The sequence below is a fragment of the Rhinolophus sinicus genome, chromosome 2, assembly GCF_057876585.1.
Source record: "Rhinolophus sinicus isolate RSI-liver-muscle chromosome 2, RSI-T2T, whole genome shotgun sequence".
Lineage (NCBI taxonomy): Eukaryota > Metazoa > Chordata > Mammalia > Chiroptera > Rhinolophidae > Rhinolophus > Rhinolophus sinicus.
Window position 1 is genome coordinate 75,876,175 of NC_142502.1, and position 27,735 is coordinate 75,903,909.

The following is a 27,735-nucleotide window of genomic DNA, read 5'->3' on the forward strand; positions in this document are numbered from 1 at the left end:
ATCACCCCACCCTCACATTCTCAAATTACAAAGCAAGCAGAATGAAAATATTACAACACCCACAGGACCAGATTCTCTGGGTGCAGATTGACAGTGACGATGGGAGACCAATGAGGATCTGAAGAATAATCCCTAAGAGTGATATTAAATCACTAGCCTCTCAGTAAAACTTTTTATTACCTGACTATCCACCTGAGACATCTTTGGTTGATGTCAATACATTTTTTTCTCAGTAGCAATAGATAAAACAAATTTGTAATTAATATATAGTTACAATTTTGCAAATTATCACATTGAATACAGTTATAATATCTTTACTATATTAAATTGTAAATTGGGTATTTTATAAGAAATATGAAATTCAATGATTATAGTTCAAAACTTTGCATATTACTTGTTGTATTGAACTTAGAATATGTATATATTTCAGTATAATTTTTCTTAATTTGAGATATAGCTCTTTGACTATCTTTAATATCTAAACACAAACATTCCTAATACTAATTTTTCCTCTTTAATGGATTAAAGAGGATTAAATTTACAAGTAATTTGCTTTGGATGTTTTTAAATATTTTTAGTAAACCAGAAAATTCTTTTGAATAATTACTTCTTGGTAGAAATTGTTCAGCTTTAAGATATGCTCAGAAATAGTCATTTAGCACTAAGGTAATTACTTCTTCTGAACCCTACTCTAATATTCTATAATTTAAAATAATATGTTTCTGAGCTTTTAAATAAATTGTAAAGACCTGTATTCTTTATTGCCTTTCCTCTGTTTTCAGGCATCTTTTGTCAATTAGACTGTTCTGGGCTATGCTTTTCAATGAGGCAGGAAATTGAAGAGTTTACATAGGAGCTTGCATAAACCAAACTCACATATCTCATCTGCCAACCCAAACCCACAACAGTCACTCTAACCAATCAGACCAATGGCTTGCCTTCTTTGAAGAATGGGTTCGTTAATATAATGCAGGCATTAATAGTAATGTGATAAATTACATTAGACAGAGAAGGAAGGGATATTCAGATGTCATCTGGCCCACGTTTACCTTCTATTTCACAGATAGAATTTGTATAATAAATATTTTCAAAGAGAGAAATTAATCTTTTTCTCCTAATTCTCATTCAAATGTTTAATTGCCCATTTTCTTGGTACAGCTTCAACTTATTTTCTTTCGTTAGCCCGTTATGGAAACAGAGAGTAGTTAATGAGCATTTCCCTTGGGAAATCAGTTATATACTTGAAAATATTGTTAGCTCTTAGCCTTTAGGTTAAATAACTTTTACTCATAGGCTTGGTACTCTGTTTTGTAAGTCACCTTTTGGTTCCACTCTTCCAGGGCTTTTTCCCATCCATCTCTGAAATGTGGAAACCAAAATCAAATACAGTTCTCTCCTAAGGGGAAAAAATATCAGAATAATAATTTCCTTTCATATTCTAATAATTATTTTTTAATTTCATTTTAACTGTTAACTCAACAGCATCAATTGATGAATTCATATTCATTTTGTGGTTCATCATAACCCAAAGGTTGTGACTGCTACATTTAACTGTGGCCCAATCATTTGCCACCTTTGTAAACTTGTTGCTTTGAATGTTACTGTGGGTTAAGATGGTGGATTGAAGACATGCATCTGCTTTAACTCTGACCTGAATCCCTGCAGGGCAATAGTCAGATACTTAAAAGTCATAAAACTACATGAATAGAGATGCTATGAAAGAAGACAACAAAAAAATTTTGGAAGCTGAGACCCAGATGGCTGCATGACAAATGATTCATGAAAACCAAATCTTTAGCTATGGGAAAGCCAAGATGGTGGAGTAGATAAACGCTGTGCTTGCCTCATCCCATTAATACATCAAAATTACAACTAAGTTATAAAACAACCAACCTGGAGAACCATCTGAAGTCTAGCTGAACAGAAGATTTATAACTAAGGATATAAAGAAGCCATGTCAAGACTGGTTGAAGGAGGGGAGGGGGAAGATGAGAAACAGGCTGGCCTCACACCTCCATGTGGCAACTGAAAATTGGGAAAAATATCTCAGCCACAGAGGTTCTCCATGAAGGAGTGAGGGATCTCAGTTCCCCACACCAGGCTCCCCAGCCCAGGATATTGGTGCTGGGAAGAGGAGCCCCCACAACTTCTGGCTGTGAAAAACAGTGGGGATTTGACCATTTGGTTGGGATGGAAGGCTGTGGGAAATGCAGACACTTTTAAAGGGCCGACACAGGCATTCACTCTGGGATCCAGCAGAGGGACGGTGACTCTGGTGGTGTCGGAGACATGGTAAGAGAGTGAATTGTGTAACTTCAGGGTGAGGATCAGCGGGACAGTCCCCATTTTCCCTGTGTGGGGCGCTTCTCCCATGCAGCCAGCAGGTGGCCACCATTTTCTTGTGTTGAGCTGATTCAGATTGGCCTGGTGAGCTCCATTGCTCCACACTGCTGACTCACTGAGACCCTGTCTCACCCAACTTGCATACCACACCAGGCTTTATCAGCAGCTGAACCTTACTGGAGCCAGCAGGTGGCAGCAGGCCTTGTAGAATATAGAATAATATTGAATATCAATTGTAACTGAAAAATTAAAATGGAGGGGGGAAGGTGAAGGGGAATAAGAGGTCCAAATTTCCAGGTATAAAACAAATAGGCCATGGGGATGTAATGTACAGCATAAGGGATATAGTCAATAATATTGTGATAGCATGGTACAGTGTCAGATGGTTGCTGGGCTTATCGTGGTGATCACTTCCTTAGGAATACAAAGGTTGAATTGTGTACCCTTGAAACTCATATAATATTGTATGCTAACTATATTTTTAATAAAAATCTTTAAAAAAATCTTTACACACTACAAGCTGAGAAAGAACCTGTTTTAAAGCACAAAATCCTTCAAAAGTTCAGGAATTGGCAGTGCAAGTTACATTTGGAAGTGGGGTAAAGGAGGGGAACTAAAATAAAGAGAATAGGTTGAAAGCCTGATTAAAAAGCACTCTTAGAAATCCCTGTGTTTCGTCTTTACAGCTGGAGCGTTGTCTCTCTCCAAACCTAGCAGAAGACTGGTTTATTATCTGAAAAGGGTAAAAAGACTGGCTCTGCACTGGGGACCACAGACTTCTTTGAGACTTGGCTTCTTTTCTGAAAACACGGAAAATAAATAAGCATTTACATATTCAGTGCTAAAACCTCAGCCCTGTTCTCCAACTTTGCTCCCCCATTTGCTGGCAGCCAGAAGGAAATGGAAGTGTTTCCTTTGGCAAATCTGATCAGAATAAGAGGAAAGACTTAAAGTCACTGAAATTGAGAGTTCCTCAACTAAAAAGCCCAGCCAGATTGTTTTAAAGTGAAGCTCATGGTTGGCAAGTCCCAGCATTTACTCACAACTTTCAATCAATTTGTTAGAACCCCTTCTTAGGTATGAGCAGACAACCAAGAAAATCCTGAGGGAATTCTAGAAGTGGAATGATAGACTCAAACAAAGAAAAAGAAATAAGCAAATTGGAGGAAATAGAAACAATGCTATGGAAAACAATTTTAAAAGCTAGCTCTGTTTATAGCTCCAATTATGTGTATCTATCAGCTATTGCATATATAAACATATATGTATACACAAACACATATATAGATGAATATCTTAGTTATAGAGATGCAGGAGGAAATTGAAACCTTGAAACAAGAGAACAGGAGAATACATATTCATGTGTGTGTGTGTGTATGTGTGTGTGCGTATGAAATATATATATATATATATATATATATATATATATATATATATATATATATGCAAAGTTGAGACAACATAGGTGTAAAGGGGCTTTCTGAACACTGGAAGTCGGAAGGCAGAAATGTTGTTCAGGTACACTTAGCCCTAAGCTTCCTTTTCTCCCACAGTTGTGGGTGTGGCTTTATTGGTTCCAACTTTGTTTCAAGAAGCAAGAAAGCCAGATGTGTGTCCATATTCCTCCACAGGGTGGTACATTCATCTTGCATGGTGATGTACATCTCCATGCAACTAACATGGTGATGTCATAGAAAAAATTAAGCTTCTCAGATCTGGCAAGTCCCTAATGTGCGTGGGCGGCATCACTGGCAGGTGCAAAGCCCTCATAACATGAAAAGAAGCTAAGCTGAGACACACAGCATCTGTCCTGGCTCACTGTAGCCACCTTGCTTACAAAAGGATTTGACCTGTTAGCCAATCAAATCAGGAACTCAATCTCACTTACAATTGGGTGTATGTTTGTGCACCATGATTCACCAGAAACCCAGACTAGAGATTGGTGGAAAAACACATTCTTCCATCATGGCTAGGTTTGAGATGGGGCATCAGGAAGTGGAAGGAGAACTGGGGAATAACTGAGATCTGTGGGGGCATTACAGCAGTGGGGGCACCTGGGAATTCTCAAAGGGAGTTGGAAAGCTCCATGCGGAGAGCCCAAGTTTTGGGTCCTGGCCTAATTTTCACTAGATGGCCTAATGTGGACACCTGGGATGATAAAATGGGAGAGTAGGATCTCCTGAGGACTTCTGGGAGCCGCCTGACCGTCCATGACTTGCTGAGCAGAGAATTGCACTTGAGCTTGTAGATGTGCAGGGGTGAGTGGAGCAGAGATAAGCATTAGCTGCAATTGACCCAGATTTCTTGTGAAATTGCTCAGAAAAAGAAGCAGATGGATGCTGCTTAACTGTAGCATTTAACTGTAACTGTTTTAACAGGTGAACATTAATCTTTGCTTTTATAGAAAAAGCTTTCTGAAAAAGATAATTGTGGCCTGGAGCTCCATGATTTGTGAAAATGGAGGTTTTTTTCTTTTTTTTTTGTAAATGGTGTTCAGAAGCCACGGAAAAAGTGACTTCTACATAGAAAATTAAATGAATTGAATTGGAATAATCTTGAGACCAATGAACAAAAGTGCTAAATAACTAAATTCTGGGTTTCAGGTACAATTCTGTTTGGGAGAAGAGAGTTTTGTGGGACCGGTGCCAGTGGAGATAAAAGGAAAGGGGGAGTCACAGTTGCAGTCTCAGAGTCTAGAAGTCTTAGGAAACAATGTTTTTATGGGCCACTTTAGAATACTGTCTTGAGGCCAAGGCATGTGGAACTTCTGAGGGACCCCTGACCGTTCTGGCTGGAAGAGACTGAGGGAGATGGTAGGAGAGATGGGGTGAAGCTATGGGAGACCTGGCAAAGACTCTGCACCCCTCAGCTTCCAGTAGGGAGGAAAGACACCGAGAGGAAGGAGGGACAGGAATGCAGAGGGGGAACTGGAAGACTTAGGGGAGGAGCTTCCAAGGCAGGGCAAGCCAGGTGAGCTTCGTCAGATGGAGATGGTCCAGTCCCCCCCACCTCCCTTCTCAGGGGGCTGACATCCTTTCCTGGGAGTAACCACAGGACAGCCGGGCAGTGGGCAGCACGGGAGCCTCCCCAAGTGGAAGTAGTTGTGCCTCTTCTGCTGAATGCACAGGGCAGGCCACCAGGGCCAGGATGCCTTCCTCCAGTGTCCACAGGACTTGAAAATGAACACCTCCCATATCTCAACAGAAATATTTTTCTGATTGTGCTTTGGTTATATCTCCTGACATTCTTAACCAGACTTTAAAAGGTTCAACCAATTAACTGCTGAACTGTTTAGTATATATTTTTATCTAAAGTTTTTTAATAAGTTGAAGTTCAACATGAAAGCTGCTTGAGACAAAAGATAATTGATATGAGAGCCCATGGAAATTAGTAATTAAAGGAGAATTTTAGATTGCAATCCAAAAACCTACATTTGCTGGCATTTCCGTTTTTTTTACTAAAGATGTGATGCTATCTGAGACCCCAGATGTGCTGCAGCTGGTTTCACGGACATGCTACCTGTGCTGTCCCTCGAGGCCCCCTCCTCAGAAGGGCCCTATGCTCGGTATAACGTTCTGCTGTTGTTGTCTTATAATTCTTTATACGTTTTGAACAAGAGCATTTGCATTTTCATGTTGCATTGAGTCCTGCCTTTGCCTCTACAGTCCTAAGCGTTCCTCTGGAGAGCTTTTATGTCTTTTTCTCTGTTAGACAGTGACTAAGAAATGCTTGTTGAGGGATAATGTTTCAATTGCAAAGTTTGGAGCCTATTCCACGATGCTTGATTTAAGGGTCAAAAAAAAATAAGTAAAGGAGATTTAAAAATTTAGGGGTAACATTAAAATTACAAAGAGAAAACTGGTAGTTTAAAAACAAAAGATTGGACAGTTCTATCAATAAACTATCATGTCAGAGCACTGTAAAGATTCTTGATAGAGATCATGTTAAATTGAGATCAATAACATGTATTCATGACCTCTTAGGGAAATTTTTCTTTTTTTTTATTTTGTCACTGAAGTAACTAAAAGTCCTTATTTTACAGTGTTGTATTTCTTGTGTTCACGTGAAATAAGACAATAAGCACTCCAGTACTGAGATTTTGGTGTCTAATACTAATTACTATTTAAAATAATCAGAGCTTCTTAGAGAGTAGTTAACTCCATGTTTGCAGTAGAAAGACTAAAGATGAACTTGGGGCATTTTGTAATCTCATTCCTTGCAAATTCAATAATGAATTCTTAGCTTAGCGAAGGAAGGATACTTTGCAAAAGAAGCAGGAACCATGAGAGTCAATGTGGATTTATGTTCTAAAGACGAATAACTCCCATTTTATGAAGTTCTCAGTTAGCAAATCATTTGACACAATCATGTGATATTCTTGTGAAAAGATAAATAAATAGTGGATTTTAGGACAACTATATGGATTCAGAGTTCACTAAAACAAGAAATTGACACCTGATTTACAAAAGGGCAGGAGGAATGCAATGGCATTTAGAAAGGCCTAATAGTTGACTCTTCACTCCTTTTTACTCAGCATTTCTATCAACAATGATAAAATTTAGAGATGACACAGTTATGAGGGTTAGCCAAACTGCCCTACGAGACAACATTCCGATAGATATTTTTAGGTTGGAAAATTGTACGAACATGAATCACTTGAAAGTTAATAAGAAGAAACATAAAATAACACATTCAGATTTTAAATATGAAAACAGTGCATAATGAGAAAAAACTAATTTTTAAAAGTTTGTATAAAGGAAATTAAGGGTTGTTAGTTTATTAAAAACTTAAAATGAATCAACAGTGTGATGTGGATCCCCCATTTAAAAAAAATGCTATCTTAGGCTGCATTATTGAAGTGTCTGTATCAGGAGTCAGAAAACTGTCTACAAAGGGTCAGATAGTAAATACTTAAGGTTTTGCAAACTCTACAGTCTCTGTCAATACTACTGGATTTTGCTACCCTGGCGTGAAAGCAGCCTGAGAAAATACATAAAGGAATAAGGGTGACTCTTCTCCAATAAAAACTTGCTTTATGGACACAAATTTGAATTTCAGATCATTTCACATGTCATGAAATATTGTTTTGATTTAAAAAAAAAAATACTCCACACCCTCCAAAAAAAAAGAAAAAAAGAAAAACCCTTGTGAGCAATACAAAAACAGGTGGCAGGTGGATTTGGCTGGTGGGCCATAGTTTGCTGATCCTAGTGTAGATAAAAAGACACTGTACTCTTCCCTGGTCAAAATACTCCTGGATGAATGAAGGTCATTTTAAAATTTAAATATTTCTCAAGGGTGATGATGGTGGAAGAGTTGTATACACTTACTCCATGGAAGAGAAAACTAAGGAGATAGAGAAAAATATTCGCAGAGCTGTCACATGAATAGAGGCAGTCCCGGCCTTTAACACACCAGGAAGGATGAGAGGAAGTGACAGGGAGGCAACTTTAACTTAGCATAAGGAAGAATTTTCTATCACGTAGAGCTGCCCCATCATAAAGTGGGTTGCCTTCTAAGGTGGTTGTTGCACACCCCTCTTTTGAGAATGCTGCTGAAGGGACCCTCCACAGTGGATGGGAATTGGTGAAAAATTCAGATGTGTTTATTAAGCAAATCTCACCTTCAAAAATCCTGAGAACCTCTTGATTAATATACTTCTTTATTTCTTCAAATGAAACTGCATCAGCCTAAAGAAGGAAAAAAATAAGTTGTTAAAATAGAGCATAGCACAAAGGAATAAAGAATAGAAATGTTGGGTTGGAATGCATACTTGAAGCTTCTGTAGAGATACAATTATCAAGCAATGTACTTTTGGCAACTCCTACATTAGGCAATAAATACCTTATTTTGATCAAGGGCTAGAAAGAAGTAGGAGTGCATAATTGCTTTAATAGCTCTGGGCTGGAATCATAACTAGTGATGTGAACATATTTTCTATTAAATGCAGAGATATCACTTCATACAGTTAGGAAGGACATTTCCTATTACTTCATTTTCTGAAGTTACAGAATTTGAACAGTGTTATCATGATGCTAATATCCCAGGCACAATTTAACTTCTAACCAATCCCCGGACATGGGTAAGGTCAATAGCTAACTGATATTAGGTATCTTCAAAGGAAGAGAACCTGGAAGAAATCTCTAAGTATGCTGGATTATTCTTTAAAATGTTTTATTCATGGGATAAAGCTTACTAAGTTTTACCCATTTCACGGTAAAATTTATTTTATAATTTGTGCTTTGGAAGCATATTTGTATTGAGTAATTTTATTTTTTTAAGAGAGAATGCAAGTAGGTAAATGATGTCGGTTGAGTTTTTAACCTCTTGACAAATAACATTTAGAATAGTAATGTTTTACAATACACCTTGATATTTTAAGAGGGAGCCATTATTTTTCATGATGGTTAGGATTTCGAGGTATCTTATTTGTATTTGATAATTATTATCCAGGGGTGTGGCATTAAAGAGAATGTGATGGGCTCAGAGAGTGATGATTTCTGTAGGACACAATAGTTCTAAGAATGCCCTATTTCAACATTTTATTTTCAATGGGACAAATGAGCTGCAATTAATGCATCTAATACCCATTATCGACACGGCACTCAGTTCATTCTATAGGCTTTATTTAAGTGAGCTTAGGGAGAGTGGGTGAAAATAAAGAAGTATGAAAATTGTGGGAATGCCCAATTTGGCCCTATATCTGGTATTGACTAATTATCTGAGGATAGCATGTCCTTATCTCTGAGACCTCACTCCAGGATTCTTCTTTCTTCCTGACAGGGATATGTTCAGATTAAGTTCCTCTGCGGAATGGCCATCCACCATGCATCCTGAGGATATTAATAATGACATGGGCTCCTTTAACCATTCTTTCTTAGCCCAACTAAGTAGTGCTTCTACTTCAAAACACTACTCAGGGCAGATCTGTTGTTCTGATGTTCAACAAAATGGAGTTTTAATATGAAACAGCCATGTATTTACTGTGTGGTGTAAGGGGACATTATAGATAGTACATATTTAAGAGCATGGCTTTGGAGTCAATCGAACCTGAGTCTGACCCACTAAATAACCTTGCACAAGTGAACTCACAGATTCTGCATTTGTAAAAGTGGGATAGAAAGCACACCCATCTTCCCACGTGAGTTGTGAGGACCCAGTGAGATAACATTTATAGTAAGTGCTTAGTGGAGGATAGGGTACATAACCTGAAGTAAATGACAGCTATTGCTACCCTCGTAGAGACCAGATTAGGTTCATCTCATTTATTTTGAAAGAACTACGATTGCTTTAATTGGAAAAGGGATATGTGGTCAGTACCAGCCAGGAGCTCTTGGAGCTCTTGGCACCACTTACCGGAGTGCCGGGGACACCTGGATTGCCCGGAGGGCCTTGGTGCCCAGGGGATCCCACAGAGCCCTTGTTTCCTGGGGGCCCCACAGGACCTATGGCCCCTTTCATGCCCGGAAGGCCTGGTTTTCCCTGTTCGCCTTGCGGGCCTCTGTCTCCTGGAATTCCCTGATCACCCTGTTAAGGAAAAAATTAATAATAAAGAATGATTTCTTTTAAAACTGCAATAGCTGTGAATAGGAGCAAAGGTTCTGGATTCATATTCACACTTTCTAGCTGTGGGACCTTGGATAAGTGAATTAAACTCTGCCCTAGCTTCCTGTCCCATAAAGTGAGGATATTAATAGTATCTGCTAATTAGGATGATGCTGAGAAATAAATGAGTTAACTCAAGTAAAGTGCTTAGAACACTGCCTGGCATGTTGAAAGCACTCGGTAAAAAGTTAGTGACAATGTCACTGTAATCAGTTTCCAGTTTAGAACTAATGACACTTTTCAAAGTCAATAGCAGCTGTTACTTCAGACCTGGGTCTCCTTTGTAATAATGAAAGAAGATTGCCAAGAGGATTTCATCACTGAGATTTTTCACACAGAAAAACTTCAAGACTCTCAAAATGCCTAAATACCCCCTAAATCATGTGCTTTTCTTTTTTTTTTCTCCTTGTTCCTGTATGTTTGTTTTTTATTAGATTCTGTAGGTTGGTTTCTGTACTCATGTTTTACATGTATATGCGTGTGTGTGTGTGTGTGTGTGTGTGTGTGTGAGAGAGAGAGAGAGAGAGAGAGAGATTTCAGCTATAGATTTTTCAAATATGCAGTTCCACAACTCCACGAGGTGATGACCACACAAAATATGATGGAATGATGCTTTGAGGCTGCTCATATTTTACTGTATTATTCTGTTATTTGTGAGTACTCTGCAAAAGGCCAAACTCTATTTCTGTTGATTAAAAAAATAATGAAAACAAATGAACAATTACAGAGATCTACTTGGTCATGGAATAAAGACGTGTAGAAAGAAGCCATGTAGCAAGAAGAAAAAACAGATGGACCTAATTTCAATACTACTGTCTTGACAAGTTATAAAAATGTATCTGCATAAAAGTATATCAACCCAGCTTACAACTGGAGAAATAGCTGAGATGACTGATATAAAAAATGAAATAAAAGAAATACTAGCATACTTTGATCAATACTCTGATGGTGTGCAAAACAAACACAGTCTTTAACATATTAAATTTATTGTATAATTTAGGCACAAGGATGTTCATTACAGTGATGTTTATATTATGAAAACTGGAAAGAACCTAATACCCAGAAAAAGGGGACTGGGTAAGTGAAATAAGGTATATATCCAAACAGTAGAATAACGTATAGCAACTATAAGCTAGATGTAGATCTATATTTACTGACAGAGAATGGTAATCATTATATGGAAAAACAGTCATTTACAAAACAGTATGAACCCATTTTTGGAAAAGAATATATTCATTTGTGTTAATACATTCAGTATATATATATATATATATATATATATATATATATATATATATGTTATATATAAGAGTGAGACAGATGGAAATATGTCAAAATATCAATAGTGCTTATTTATGTATTGTGGGATAAAGCAGACTTTTTTCATTCTTTTTTATTTACATTATCTCTACTTTCATATTTCCTTCAGTTATCATGGATTATATTTGGTATAATAAGTAAAAACTGCTAACCTAGACACGAGTACATGATCTCTCTCTCTCTCTCTCTCTCTCTCTCTCTCTCTCTCTCTCTCTCTCTCTCTCTCTCTCTCTCATACACATACACACACACTAGTAGCCCTTATTAGGATTCCACTAAATAACAATGTTGAGTAACCTGTTGCAGTGGAATGACTCCAATTCTACTAGAAAATGTTCAGATTCATTAAAGAAAATAGTGGGAAGTTGCAATAATAATATTGACAACCAAAACAATTAAAATAAAAGCGTACAACATAACAGGCACAATGAGTAAATATATGTTCAGTTGAGTCTCCCTTTCTATTTCTCTTCCCCCTCACACCACCACCTTATTCAACTTCGTATTCCACCAGGTCAGGGGACCTCAAGTAGGACAACTCTATGCCCCAGGAGACATTTGATGACATCTGAAGACCTTTATGGTTGTCACAATTGGAAGGAAAATGGTGTTACTGCATTTAGTGGATAGAGGCCAGGGACACTGCTACATATCCTACAATGCACAGGATAGGTCCTAGAACAGAGAATTATCTGCCCCCAAATATCAACAGTGCTGAGGCTGAGAAACCCTACTCAAGATAAAAATAACATGGGTGATGGTTATAGTAGGGCTATGTGCCTGAGATAGAAGGATGATAAAAGCTTTCTAAACCGAAATGGCAAACAAGACTTAGCTGTGTATTAAGGGCCAACCACGTAGGTATACCTGCCATATGGCCTGCTTCGGAGTCCTTTAATTGCCTTATGTTATGCCTAGCGGAGATCTAGGATCACATATACCCTAGCCTTTTCATACTGGGTGAGTTTTATGAGTCTACATACATAATTGTGTAACTCAAATGATGGGACAGTTGTAGCAGACGGATTTAAATAATGATCAAAATAGTAATATACATACACGTTCTCCTTTGGGGCCTCTATCTCCAGGCTTACCCATGATGCCCTGAAAAACAGATGTCAACACTAAAAATCACTGCTTACTAAGATTTTTCATCATACTGCTCGATCACGTATTCTGGCAGGTAATCTAGATGCAGCTTTACATTAGAACATTTATTTTAAATGTTATTTTCCGTACCTGAGCACCTGGTAATCCATCTTTTCCATTTATTCCCTGTAAACACAAAAAATGATTAACATTTCTAATTCTGCACTAACAGACATGGTTGAATACAACAAAAGGGTTAAGGTCCAAGAACTTAATCATGTTTCTACTGAGATTTTGGTGAAGCAGTGTGGTGAAATGGAAAACAACATCGATAGAATCAGATAGCCCGAGTTTCAATTCTGACTCTGTCACTTAAAAGTTCTATTTACTCCAGGCAATTTACTTAACCTTCACTTATAAAGCAAGGATAAAATAGTGGCCTTAAAACTAAGGATTTCACGAAATAACAGAAAATGCCTAGCACAACTGTAAACAGGCAACAGGGTTATTTTCCTTACTTTTCTATGAGGTACATTCTGAGAAATAAGAAGGTGCCTCATTGGTGATGGGTGGCTGGTGTATGACATTTATTGTTACCTTTTTCCAGCACAGAGAGATATTCTCAGTAAATGGTCTTAGTTGCTGCTGGGGAAATTTCATAACATGGCCAGAGCGTGATCTTAATATGAAATAAACTGTCAGTCAGAGAATGATTGTTATTTTTCAGTGGGAAAATATGAACAGAAAGAAATCTGTAATCGTGCTTTTTGATTGTATTAAATCGTGTTTTTTTATTAGTAAACTAGAAGTTTCCTGAACTTTACAAGGCAGTTCTGGCGGTGGTAATAAAGCCCAGTCCAGCTTGGAGATTTATAAGACTAGGAGAACTACTGGCTGGGAGATGTATGAAGGAAAAGCGCTTGGGGGTCAAATCAAATATCTAGAGTACAACAGCAGATGTGTTTTTGAGATTTGATTTGAAGAGGAAAATCAAGGTGAGGAAAATGATTTCTTGGCCAGCAGGCAATTGCATGGGCATGCTCTTCCGAAAAGCCTAGGAGACTTTTATTGTGCCGGAATGGATTCTATGAGGATGGAACTGCAGACAACTGCATGTTTTTTTCACTGCTGTAAATTACACTAAAATCTGTCACAGCTGAGAGCCCAGCAACGTCCCCCAACCTTTCTGCAACATCCTGGGAATAGACTATTTGAACTAAGAATATGTTACCTAAGTGTACGGTTCAAAGAATTTATGACATCCAGGAACACAAGCAACAAAGATAAAGGTGATTAAGGCGAGGATGTGAAAGAAACAACTGTGACACTTGAATAAAAAGAAGATAAATCTAGTGTAAAAATGTAAGTTACATCTTTGGTAACAATACAAAAAAAAAAAAAAAAAGGAAATAACACTTACAGTGTTTTTTTGTTTTGTTTTGTTTCTTGTCATTCACCAAAGCCTATCACATGTTTTCTTTTTATACAAAGGTGTCTGTTGGGGAGTCCTGCTTGATGAGATTTTTACAAAAACCTGTGTGTGCTTGCCTCTCTTTCCCCTCATCTCACTTTTCTAGAAGAACCCATTTCTGGTAGAACCAACTTTCTGTCTGCTGCACACCTGCATCTGAGCAGCTGACTGGTTGAAGAAAACCACCCATCCTTTCTCACTTGTTCCAATCTAAATGTAGGACTGCAGACGGCAAGAGGCTCTCAGCTTTACCAAGCCACCCTTCTTTATTTCCTGATTTGACTCCTTTTCCTTTTCTCCAACTCTTTCACATATTTTTCTGTCTCTTCAAATGTCCAGCATCATCACCCTGCCCTTCATGCTAAGCTGATGACCTTGATGCTTCTTTCACTGAGAAAATAAACAGGAGAGAACCACCTCACATTTTTCCACCAGCTACATGCATTTGTACTCCGACTTCTGCCTCCCACCCTCCCTTCTGTTAGGAGGGATGAAATGCCTCATTCCTGGGTAACACCAATTTCCACTTGTGAGAGGAATACCAGGCTTCTCCCCCTACTCAACATTATCCTCAAAATTTCCTCTTTCAAATGCATCATTCTTATCAAGATACTAACATGCTGCAATGTCTTGCACATTTCTAAATTAGTGGAGAATTATCAGCTCTCATGTTACCTATCTCTCTGTTTATTACCCCTTTCTCTTAAAATGCTTGACATTCAGGAAACCTCATTCATCTGGCTTATATGTTATTGGCTGCACCTTCTGTCTTTTTGCCAGATCCTCTTCCTAACAGCTGAAGGATTCTCTGCCTTTCCTTCTCCAAGTGACTCTAGTTCTTCCAGGCTCAGGTTTAAAAACCTGACTCTCCAGGCCTTGTCTCTCCATTAATTCCAGATGCTTATATCCACTGCTTACTTGACATTTCCACTTGGATATCTACTTGTGCTTCAAGATGAACGTGTCCCAAACAGACAATTCTTTGTTTTCCTTCCCAAACCCACCCATCTCCAGTCCTTCTTGTCTCACTAAATGCACCAGCCTGACGTGGTTGCTCAGACCCCAAACCACAGGATTGATTTGTCTCCCTGTCGCCCTCCACATCTAGTCCATCAGCAGGTCTGATTGGCTGTCCTAAATGTGCATCCTAAATTCCCTACCCCTGCTGTCTGCCTTGTTTCCACCATCACTCTTTCTCATGGGGATTGGGGCAGTTGCTCCTCACTGTTCTGTCAGCTTTCACCCTGCTCACTCCAGTCTGCTCTCCACACAGTAGTCAGATTATTCCTTTAACAGGTAGTCCAATCATTTTACTTCTCCTCTACAAACACTCCAGTGCATTTCCATCATGCCACAGATGAAATGCACACACCATTCATGGCTCAGAGGTTCCTCGCGGCCTCGCCCCTGCCTACCTCTCCCTCAGTATCTTTCCCACTCATTAGCTTAGTTCATTCTGAACTCCTTCCTGCCTTTCGCTGTTCTGTCAACGTACCACACTCTACTAGACATTTCTTTTTCTTGAAACAATGTCTCCCCACCCACAATCTCCCTATGGCTTGGTGTCTCACTTCATGCAGGTTTTGCTCAAATTGCATGTCTTTTTTGACCACCTTACTTAAAAGCCACTCTTGTACTACCCCGTTTAGATCTTCTACTTGAAATTGTGTGTGTGTGTGTGTGTGTGTGTGTGTGTGTATGTCTGTGTTTGTTGTCTGTGTCCCTGTACTAGAATGTAAACCCCATGAATTGCTAGCTTCGAGAAGAAATGTCTAGAACATAGTAGGTACTCAAGAAATACTTGTTGAATGAATTTCTTTTTGCATAATCCCCTGGGAGCCCAATGGCAAGCATTTATGAGATGGCTTACAGGGTTGGGAATGGGGAGTTGGTAAGAGGAAGTGAAGGGGGAGGCAGGGAACGGAACTAATACTATTGAGCACCTCCCATGAGCAGGCACTAGAAATGCTTACCATGTCATGTTATATAAGTGACTCACAAAACCGTTGAGTCATAAGTCAAGCCCAGATCTTCCTAACGTTAGATTGTAGATGTTTCCCATTTTTTCACGTTGCCTTCTTTGGGAAACGGTGGTCAGGAAACACACCGACCCTGAAGGTTTCACAGAGATACTCAAGCAGCCTCATGAAGTCCGTGCTGCTCGTTCACCTTCAGCCCTCCTTTCTCCTAATGTCACCTCCTTCCCACACACCACAGCAAATAAACAAAGAGAACAATGACCTTTTGTAAAGAATAAACCTGTTGTAGGGGTATGTGTTATTCATCTTTATACCCCCTGATTCATCTTTATGTCCACTCCCTCCCTTTATATTCATCTTTATATCCCCATCCTTAACAAACAGCAGGGACTAGGGGAACGTGTTGAATTGAATTAGAACGAATGATTGTTACAATGTCACAGCAATACTATGTGTCAGTAGCCAAGAGCTCTTTAGGACACAAGGGGATGATATATTTGGCAGTAGTGATTTATAAAATTGATAAAGGTCAAGGCCCATAGATAAAGGAGGGAATCGAGAAAATAGCTTCTACTTTATCTTTAGCTTAGCACACATGTGTTATACTTGTGAGTCTTCTGTTTCTTTGTACTTTAGGAGGTGACAGGCCATTTTGTTTTTTAACTTCACTGAGGACATTAGATTTAAGAAACAATGAGTCTAATTTCCTGACACTTAAAAAAAATTCTCCTTTCTCCCCATCGTGTAAGACATGATGATACCTCATAGAAACCTAGGACACTCAGTGAGAACCACACATCCAAAAATCCATCTGCAGAACCTGCTCTTCTTACTTCCTTAGAAACTACTTATTCAAACCTCAGGTTTTCCGAGGAGACAGGTGAAGAGGCAATACTTAGAACATTTCTCAAACTGGCAGATTTTAAACAGTAAAAAGTACTTACTGGCTTTCCTGAGGGTCCTTCGGGTCCAGGGAAACCTATATCTCCAACAGGTCCTCTCTCACCCTATAGTCATGTACACAGACAAATATTAAATGCCAAGATAAGCTTTAAAACTATGTGCAGCGCAACGCAAATACAACTGTTAAGTAAGTAGCTGGTAACTCACTGGTTCCCCTGGAGCTCCTGGAGGCCCTGGAACTCCGGGTTTCCCCTGGAAGTCAAATCAAAGAGAGATGTTAGAAGCCACATACTGAATGATGCCACATGCTTCCCCTCCCCAGCTGTGAGGTTAATGCTGCCAGGGCTGTGGCTTTGTACCCTCAAGTGGCATTCCTAATGGAACACAGTCCAGGGGACCCACACTCAACCCTGCTGGCTCTGAGGAGCAAGCTGGAGTACAGTTCTCTGAATGTCTACATGTGCGTATGGTGGAGGGGTAGGAGGGTTTAATATTTTTGAAAATATTAAACAAGTGAAATTAAATTTCATTTCTGGAAGTCTCTCTGGTGCCTATTTGACTGGCAGTCCTTTACTTTAGGGGTAAAAAGGCAAAGAAATCTTTTCTAGACTGAGTTTTACAAGAGGGTTTTTTAAGTTGATAGTAAGAGCCTAAAAAAGATCATGTTTGATTTGAAAATCTGTGTTTTGTTGAAGGGAGAAGACAAGATTGATCCAATATATATCAATAGATTGTGTCCTGGAGGACTGACGATAGAAAAAACCTGGGGTAGAGAGACAAAAGGGAGGGACAAGTGAAGAAGATGGTCCAGTAGAGACTGGAGGTGAAAAAGTGCTGAAGTGTCCAGACCAGGCTTAAAGATGTTACCTAAAGATGGACCAAACATCGTTGGGAAAGACAAACAATGTGGGGATGTAAGGTAGGGCTGAGACCATAGAAACCACAGTAGGTTGTGAGGGAGTCTGAAAAGGTGGGGCTTTCCCCCAACTTGCTCTTTAGAAATCTGGGAGGAGAGCCCCTCACAGGTGCAGATACGAGTAAGGGATGGAACTGGGCAGACATCAGGCCTGAGAGAGTGGCCCTGGTTTCGCACAGCCTGTGCAGGCTCCCAAGTTGGGGGATAGGTTAGAGGTGAGAAGGCCAATGTCCAAAAGGGTTTTGCTTTATGGGATTCAGGGGTGCTGAGTGTTTGGGCCTTGAGATTTGAGACAAAAAGATCAGGGACTTGGGCCAGCCGGTGGCTCAGGTGGTTGGAGCACTGTGCTCCTAACTCAGAGGTCACCGGTTTGATTCTCACATGGGCCTGTGACTGCCTCAGCCAGGGGGAGCGCAGGCTCATCATACCAGCATGGGCCAGGGAGCTGTGTCCTACACAACTAGACTGAGAAACAACTGCTTGAACTGGAGTGGGGGTGGGAGAGAGGCTGAGAAGGGGGGGAAGATCAGGGACTTGATGGCAGGAAGCAGCAGTCCTACTCAGCTAGCACCCAGTCAGCTAGGGCCTCTGAAACTTCAGAGAGCTGAGGAGGGGAGGGGGCGAGCATGCTGACCAGAGGCCCCACCCACTGCCAGCACTTACAGACACTTCCTCCTGTGTATTCCTGCTATCCTGGGAGGAAGGGGGAGAAAGAGGCCCTGGAGCAATCCCTGCATAGTCCTGAATATACGAAAGGGACAGACTGGCCTGTTCTGGGAAGAGTGGGATTAGGACCCCATGGTACTCAGCAGAGTGACCGTGATGTATCTGACTAGGTAGGTCTCATCCCTGCTTCAACCAGAACAATCACCTTCAAAATTTTTTATTTTTTATTGTAATAAGATATACATAACATAAAATCTACCATTTTAAATATTTTTAAGTGTACAACGCAGTGATATTAAGTATATTCACATTGTTGTGTAACCATCACCACTATTTCCAGAATCTTTTAACTATTTTATTTTTCCACACCACAGTAAGGTCCAGTTATAAAACATTAAGTTGTGTTTTTAATTACAGTGTTATGTGTTTGTAGTGTGCAAATTTTTTACCCCTTCTCGATTTTTGTAATTGTCAGTTTATCCTCTTAATTATGAGACAAGAAAACTTCATTTTACCTCTTATGTCAATCATGCTGAAGCTTTCAAAAATATCTTTGGAATTCTTCATTTGGATCGCCTTTCAAGCCTGTCACTCATCTTTTAAATACTTTCAATGGTTGCCAATATTTTTTCTCTGAAGATAGATTTAATTTAGTGTAATAGCCCACAGTAATTTGTAGTCATACCTGGGTAACTACAGCAGGGCATTAGCTTCATTATACCATGTGGAAACAAAAGCAGGGTGTGAATGAATATAAGGGGGGCAGGTTGTAAGGGGCCTGGGGCAATTCTGGAAACAGAGTTCCAAATACGTTGCTAGGAATGGTAGTGGGGGCCAGGGAAGAGAGAAGCAACGAGATTAAGTGTGAGCCCACTTTCAAGAAGAATACTCTCTTGTATAAAAAATGTGGAAGTGCTTGCTAAAGAAAATATTTTCATGTTACTTTTCAATCATACTAATATTTTAACTTGATCTAGAACAACTAAGTAAGGGATGTCATCCTCTGTAAAGGATGGTTTTCTGTGGACTATGAATGGGTTTTCATTTTGTTATTAGATTTAACAACTAAATAGAGTGGCTGCTGGCCTTTTTAAGGGATACAGGTGGTAGTAGGTGGTGGTGGATGGCAGTGAGTGGTGGCAGGTGGTTCTGGGTGGTACTGGGTATCAGATGTCAATGGGTAGTGGTGGGACCCTGCTTATCTCTCATGTTTAAGCACATGGTTTCCATTGACTTTCTTACCCTGGGTCTACCCTGCAGGGGCACCTGGCAAGAGGATAAATGGGATCTTACTCATTAAGTATGACCACAAAATTTTAATTAGAGCATCATGAATGAAGATCAGAATGATCCCTAGGGCTCAGAGAAATGATTTCAACCTTTCCTGGAGCACTTACTATTCATCTGAAAAGACCTTGATGAGATTAAAACATTTGACACCAGAAAGCAACAAAAATGATTGAGAGGATTGAAGGGCTAATTTATGAGGAAATATTAGCAGCAATAAAGCTCTGCTAACACCAGGCTGAGGGAAAACTCAGGCAGATGAGAGTTTAATACGAAAAACTTGAAGTATATGCCTGAGGATGAGAACTTTACCTTTTGAGGAGCAACAAGCCTTGATATGTGACAAGAATAAAGGAACAAAACAAGCTTCTCAAAGCTGTGCTTGTGTATTAATGTATCATCACAGGTCATGGGGCTCCCCCCCCAACTCCCCTTAAATGAGTGTGGGAAAAAAGATACAAAAACAAATTTAAAGGTGAAAATAAACAAAGGAGCAATCTTGAGGTGGGAGAGGGACAGATGGTTTTGTTTTTAACCTGGAGGTTTCAGGGACTGGATGTCATAGGAGTGAGGTATGCTCCCCAGCCCTTCGTGATGCTTAGGTGTAGGTTTACTGTGGCGACAGAGCTATTTACCTTTGAAAATGATGTGTGATAATTTGACTCACCGATATGCCGACTATTCCTGGTGGACCTGCTGGGCCTCGATCTCCCTGTCAGGATTTTTAAAAAACATTGGCATTTATAATGATATCTATAAAATCTTTACCTATGAAATTAATGCTCAAATAATCATTTGGATTTGGTACAGTTTTTCTTTGGAATTGATAAACATTATTAATGTCAGCTGGTGTGAAGCTAGAGGGTAGATGGCAAAATAAAATGGGTCTCCAATTGAACCTGTTCAGCTTTCTTTTTTTCATAAAACTAAAGTAAATTGTCTTAATGAAAACAAGTATTCATGTTATCATTTGTGAACTATTTTTAATAGGATTCTCTCTATACTTACAGCTAAAATTAGTCAATAATTTTAATCCAGATATTCAAAAGTAATTCAATACTTAAAAGAGTAAGCATATTGAATTCTACTTAAAAGCTTTTCTTATACTTGACTCCTTGGATGTAGGGTTAGAATAAATATATTTAGGACCAGGGATTTTGTAGTTCACCTTCTTAGACCAACTGAAGAGCTTGATTTGCTCTGAACAGCAGAGTGACTCAGCATTTTTTCCAAAGGCAATGTAGTATTTTAGATAAAGCTGACAATGCTAAAAATACTAATGATTATATATGGGATAATAATAAAATGGGAATTTTTGTTGAGTAGAACGTACATTTAAAAACTTAATAACCTCCTTCAGGGAAATAAAAGAAGACATGATTAGATGGAGAGATATATTTTGTTCTTGGAGGGTAAGACATATTGTAAAGGTGTCAGTGCTACCCAAAATAATTTATAAATTGAATGCAATTCTTACAAAATTGAAGCTTGGTCAAATGATACTAAAGTCCACTAGGAAATAATAAATAAATGAGAGGATAAAAGAAAAAAAAATTTAAAACGATAAAATTAACAATACCAATATTTAAACATATAACAAAACTATAGCAATTAAATAATGGAACATTGGCATAAGATTAAGCAATATATCAATGCAATATTACAGAAATCTTAGAAATAGACCAACATTTATATTAGGATTTTAGTAAAAAAAAAAAAGTGGGGGAATGTATTATTCAACAAATAGTGCTAATAACTGAATAATTTCTTTTACAGAAGGTTGATTCTTCTCTTTATATTATAATAAAAAAGTAAATTAATATGAAGTATAAAAAGACTAGAAGAAAATATAAGTGACTATCTGGTTTTGGTTGAGAATAAGAAGAAAAGTCATTTAGGGAATAAAAGCAAAACAAGAAATCATAAAGGAAAATTGTTTTATAATTTGACTACATAAAAGTTGTATTTACATATACAGTAAGATTATGCATAAAAGTGAAAGGCAGAGACCAACAAGGATAAAAACTCCAAAATATAAGATAGAAGTAATATCTTTAGTATATAAAGCATAGCTAGAGTCAAATTGAAAAAGAACTAATAGAAAAATGGGCAAATTATGTAAACAGGTGATTCTTGTCAGTTTCATTCTGCTCTTTTTAAATTATGGGATTTTTACTCTTGAAATGAATATACTGGAACTTTTCATTCAATGGAAACATTTGCATATCTGATAAAGATTAATGTTAAGAGAATTTCTCTCTGACAATATGGTCCTTCCAACTTTCAGATCTCTGAGTTCTTTGAACCACTCTCCTCTAATGATCTGGCTTCTTATTCCACGGTGATACCTGTGACCTTGTCAATAGCAATGACTGCATCCCCTCTATAATCTCAATTTCATGCATTCAAACCTTGGACCACCATCTCCCATCGTTATAATCTACTCCCTTGAGTACTTGAACCCCTAAAACGTTTGATGCCACAAAGACCTCTAATCCATTGATGGTACAAAGTTTTCAGTATCTTTCACTCCCTGGATGGCGCCTCTCCCTTATTTATTTAGTTTGAATTCCATGGTTACTGGTTACAATCACTCCCTGTGTATTCTGTTAATTCTTTTGACCCACTGTTGCTTCTAGTACTCACTTGTCAAAACTGGAACCTTGTTTAATTACAACTCCCCTGCTATTTTGTACCTTTACCTGAGTGTCTGTACATGGCTGGAGAAGTACACATAATCATGCTGACTAGTCTCACTTCAGCTCATGACCATAAACGTCAAGGGGGCCTCTAGGGCTGCCCAGCCACCACACTCTGTGGACACTGGACTCTTCCTCCCTCCTAGAAGATCTCCTTAAACCTCCGAGCCCTTCTCCCTACCTCACTCTCAGATAATGACCTTGCTTCCTCCATCTTATTAAATTTAACCAACCAGAAAAGAACTTCTATAGACTCCAACATATTCATCTTCCCACATGTCAGCATCTGTACCCCTGTGCTCTGTTTTCCCACTTAGATAGATAACAAGTGGGAAAACAGAGCATAGGGGTACAGATTCTGATATGAATCTGTAGATGAACTATCCAGGCTCCTCTCTGAAGCCAAACCCTCCATTTATCGTTAGGTCCCCTTCCCTCTTAGCTATGCAGGGACAGTGTTCTAGCAATTCTTCCCTTTCCTCCCATATCATTACCTACTCCCTTCCCCCTTTTCTATGGGATCATCCTTTTAACATACAAATTATTCTGGTATTTCTATGGTCTCAAAATCCATTTTATAAAACCTTGCCATTCTTCCTTCAGCAGCCAATGGACCATTCCTTTGCTTTCCTTTGCAGCAAAACTCCTGGAGCATACAGTTTATACTGTATTTGCTGTCTCTAGTTCTTTCTTTCTCATTCTCTCTTAAACCCATTCAAGTCCAATGGTTGCTCCTATCAATATAGTGACTTAGTAATAATTACCATAGTGATACATGACCTCTGTAGTGCTAAATCCAATGGTCAATATTTGATCATTGTACTTGACCCCATCCTCAATATACTTGACCTATTTTCAGTATTTCTTAAAGGCGATCAGTTTCTTCTCCTTCATACATTATCTGCTCTTGGTTTCCAGGATACCAAATTATCGTTCTACCTCCTCAGTCACTTCACCTTGCTGATCTCTTCCTGATCTCTTAACACTGGAGGGCTCAGGGCTCAGTCCTTGATCCTCTCCCCTTTATAAACAGTCTGTTGTCATTCCTTTGGTGCTGACTTTAAGATAGCAACTATATGCTTAGGACAACTAAATTTATATCTCTACTGAGACTTCTTTTTCAAACTCCATACTTTTATGTCATACGGCGTACTTAATACCTCCACTTTGCTGTCTAAACAGATACTTCCAAATTTGGCCTCATGTCCAAAACTAAACTCTTCATCATCCTCACTCTTTCTAAATTGGTTCTGCCTATAGCTTTCCTCATTTCAGTTGCTGACCACCCAGTCATGCCAGTTGCTCAGGTCAAAAAACTTGAGTTACCTTTGACTCTTCTTCTTCCATACCCACATCCAATCAATTAGAAAATCCTGCGGCCTCTGCCATCACAACACATCCTGAATCCAGCCACTTCTCCCACCTCCACCATTTCACCTCTGATCTTAGCCAATATCTCTCCCCTGATACGGAAATAGGGAAGTCTTCTAACTATCTTCCTTGCTTCCACCCTTGCTCTCTAGCAGCAGACCCTGTCACATTTCTACTCAGAAACCACCACTGGTTCCGTATTTTACTCAGAGTAAAAGATGAAGTCCTTACAATGGCCAATAAGCCTCTTTATTAGTGTTTCTCAAACTACCTGTGGTGAAGGAGAAGTTTACTTATTTATTTTCTAAGACGTCATGGACCAAGATGAATCTACTGATTATATGTTTGGTTATCATGGCAAAGTCAAATTGCCAGACCAGTTTTTAAATGCTTACTCTCAATCTCTGTACTTACCTTGCCACAGAACTAACCCGTAACAGACTTTGCAGACTGGCACTGGTCCGCTATTGGCCACCCTTTGGGTAGCATTGCTCTGCATGATTCTGTGATGGAGCTCTTCCTCGCCTCCACCCCTGCCTCTGACTTCATCTCCCACCACGCTCCCTTCACTCACTCCCTGGGTTTCTAGGATGTAGCAGGAATGCTCATGTCTCAGGGCATTTAGACCTGCTGTTTCCTTTTTTGAAAAATTGTATATATTTAATATGTACAATGTGATGCTTTGATATATGTATATGTTGTGAAATAATCACCCAAATCAAGGTAACTAACATCTCCATCACCTCACATAGCCACTACTCTGTGTGTGTGTGTGTGTGTGTGTGTGTGTGTGTGTGTGTGGTGAGAATACTTAGCAAATTTCAAGTATACAGTACCGTATTGTTACCTATCGTCACCATGTTATATATACATCAGATCTCTAGAACTTACTCATCTTGCCTGGAATATTCTTCCTTCAGACTTGCGGAAAGACTGGGCTAACTCCCCTTCCTTTCTTTTGTCTTTGCTCAGCTCTTGCCTTCTCAGACCACCCTATTTAAAAATCACCCGCTCCCTTCAGCACTTGTGATGCCTTTTAACCTGCTCTACTTTTTCTTTCTTTACATAGCACTTAGAAAAACATTACTTAGTTATTTGTGTTTATTCACTTAGTTTCTGTAGTCTCTTCTTATAATATAAGTTCCATGAAGGCAGACATTTTTATCTGTTTTGTTCCCTCATGTATTTCCAAACCTTACACAGTTCCTGGTATAACAGTAGGTGCTCAGTAAAAGTTTTGAATGTTGAATCAATGGATGCATTTCTAATTCCTGTACTTACCTTTATACCTGGAAATCCTTCTAGTCCTGGCAACCCCATTGCACCGGGTTCTCCCTGTTAAATACGAACATAAGGAATACAGTAGCAATGATCAAATGTTTTTAAGCATTGGTTTCAAAAGTAAAGATATTTTTTGCCTAAAAACAATATCCCCTCAAACACTGGTAATTTAGGAAGTAAATGGCATGCTCTGTTTTCAAGCATTTGTGTTTTTGCATTTGGTGTTTGAAAATAGTTTGAGAATAAAGCTATTCCCTGGAGAAGCATGAGTCTATTTTCTGATTAATTGTTTTTGTGATTAAGAATCTAATCAGAAGGAATCCCTCTCATCAGTGATAACTACAATTGTAATAAGAATTAGAAGGAAAGGCTTGGCCTTAATAAAGTTTGTCAATTTGTGAGGTACCTGGGGCTGCTAAATTACCAGAGGATGAGACTAGACTCTTTAAGAGATGAAGATGGAGCTCTCAAAGCAGAGCTTATCATCCTTCAATAGTCTCTGAAGCTGGACGTAAATTGTGAACACTTTAGAGGATGACCCCTGGAGCAGCATCTCCAATGATTTTAAAAGTTACTGATAGGGTGACTGGTTTGCTAAGTGGTTAGAGCATGGTACTCATAACACCAAGGTTGCCAGTTCAAGTCCCACATGGGTCAGTGAGCTGCGCCCTCCACAACTAGATTGAAAACAATGACTTTACATCCTGGAAAAACATACTGTTCTCCAATATTCCCCAATTAAAAAAAAAAAAAGATACTGACTTATTCATAAAGCTGATAGGTCACTGAGAAAACATGGGTAAGCATTTCCATTAAAAAATATTTTACATATTCTATCATGTGGTCTCATTCTAACTCGAGGCTTTAGGTCCTCAAAAACATATTTGGAAAATTTAGACTGAGGGGAGTTGCTAACTTTGAACAAATAAACATTAGGGCTTTTAATCCAGGAAAGAGAAAGTGGGTAGCATATGGCTTGATAATTTTTATGCTTCAGAAATCTTTTTAAATGTCCACGAATATGTAACCTGTCAATCAAAAACAAACAAGAAAGATGTTCAGATTCTATTCTACATAAAGTTCTGTAAAAGTGTCCCTGGGTTACTGACAAAGGAAATAAGCTCTTTGGTTCTCTTTATTTACATTTCCAGCAATCCTTAGGACAGATAAAGTTGCTCTGCCAATCAATATTTGTTTGAAAGTAGCTAATAATTAAATATTTAATTGAAAGCCACCTACAAATTAAATACCAAATGAATGAAATGGAGCCCCTCAAAAGATGATAAATTCAATGAAGGATAATTTTCATCTATAAAGGTTTACTGAGCAGATTAGAAACAGTGGTGCAGATCTAGAGTCATGGGATTTGAAGGATGCTTGAAATCTACCTCCACCCACCTCAACATTACTTCTCCATTTTTCTACTCTGTGACCTAAAATGCTACAATTCCTGTTTATTTCTATGGTGTAAGGTATTATTTCTCCATATTGGGCAACTGGTGGGAAATGAAAGAAGTAAGATGCACGGTAGTGCTGACATAGAACCCAAAAGAATAATTTCCAAGTTCTGTCTAAGATAAATCTGAAAGTTTAGACAGTATTTAATTTCATAATTCCACATTTCTGTTTGTGGTTCACTCACTTACTTCACATCCGTAAAAAGAAGGAACATCCTTCAATTAGTCTTTATTCTTTATCCTTTGTTGGAACTAAGAAATTTGAAGCTTACTTTCTTCGAATTCTACTCAAATATGTCTACGTTTTTGCTGCCACCCACTTTCCAATTCAAGTGAATTATAACTTATACTTTACGATAATGCTTTTTAAAAAGCTTTTACATCTTAATCTGCAGTTATTAATGACAAAACTTGAATGTTCCAGAAAAGCTCGTGAGAAGTCTAGGTGGCCTTAGATCATTCAGAGGGGATGTTTTGTGTGTGTGTATGAGAAGGAAAGACCAGAAGGAAATTTTTATGAACCAGGTGAAAGAAAACTAAAATTAAAATGAAGGATATTGTTGGTGAAAGGATAGATAATGTCACAGATAAAGCACGAGCAGAATGAGTAACAAAACAAAGGACCCTTTTCAGTGACATGTTTGAGGTTTGAAAAATGCTACTAACTGGTTGAAATCATGCTTTCAGAGGAAAACAAATTGGCTTTTAATATATATTGCCCCATAACAAAAAATAAGCTCTTTAATTCACTTCCTTTGAAAATTTATTTAGATGTGAAAATGTTACTTTTTATAGCTTATTCTTTTGCGTGTTTAAAACGTATTCATGGTGATGGAAGGAGAACTGACTCTGGGTGGTGAACACACAATGTGATATATAGAAGATGTAATACAGAATTGTGCACCTGAAATCTACGTAACTTTACTAACAATTGTCACCCCAATAAACTTTAATTAAAAAAACAAAACAAAACAAAAAGAAAGGTATTCATCTAGTTTTACCAAACTTTACTGTAATGATGGGCCTTAAATTTTTTCACATGGCAATCCAAAGTGGTATGAAAGTTTTTTTGCTTCTTCGTTTTAGGTATATCTGAGTTTCAAATATATATCCAAAAGTTAAAAGGATATACAGATAAAATATGAAAGATGGGACATATGCTTAAAAAGGACATGGCAGGAAAAACTGCCCACGCATAAAGGGAATCTAATTGAATTTGGGAGAACTTTCACAGTGATGTTCCATGGTTGAGAAGGGTGCTGGAGAACAATTATCATACTTTGGGCACCTGAGGACACGATCTCTATTGGGGCTGAGTGTTAACCTCCTGAAACATTACTCCTAATAA

At 38.6% G+C, this 27,735-nt stretch overlaps 1 protein-coding gene across 1 annotated transcript in view; it reads right to left on the reverse strand.

The window, feature by feature from the left end:
• Positions 1 to 27,735, reverse strand: part of COL19A1 (collagen type XIX alpha 1 chain) — a 314,159-nt gene that overhangs the window by 16,875 nt on the left and 269,549 nt on the right. Inside the window, exons 41-48 of the mRNA XM_019749266.3 lie at positions 24,931 to 24,984; positions 20,247 to 20,291; positions 16,918 to 16,962; positions 16,752 to 16,814; positions 12,508 to 12,543; positions 12,328 to 12,372; positions 9,700 to 9,870; positions 7,967 to 8,033 (exon numbers count right to left, since the gene is read on the reverse strand). Coding sequence (XP_019604825.3) covers positions 7,967 to 8,033; positions 9,700 to 9,870; positions 12,328 to 12,372; positions 12,508 to 12,543; positions 16,752 to 16,814; positions 16,918 to 16,962; positions 20,247 to 20,291; positions 24,931 to 24,984 — 526 coding nt within the window. The remainder of the gene's footprint in view (positions 1 to 7,966; positions 8,034 to 9,699; positions 9,871 to 12,327; positions 12,373 to 12,507; positions 12,544 to 16,751; positions 16,815 to 16,917; positions 16,963 to 20,246; positions 20,292 to 24,930; positions 24,985 to 27,735) is intronic.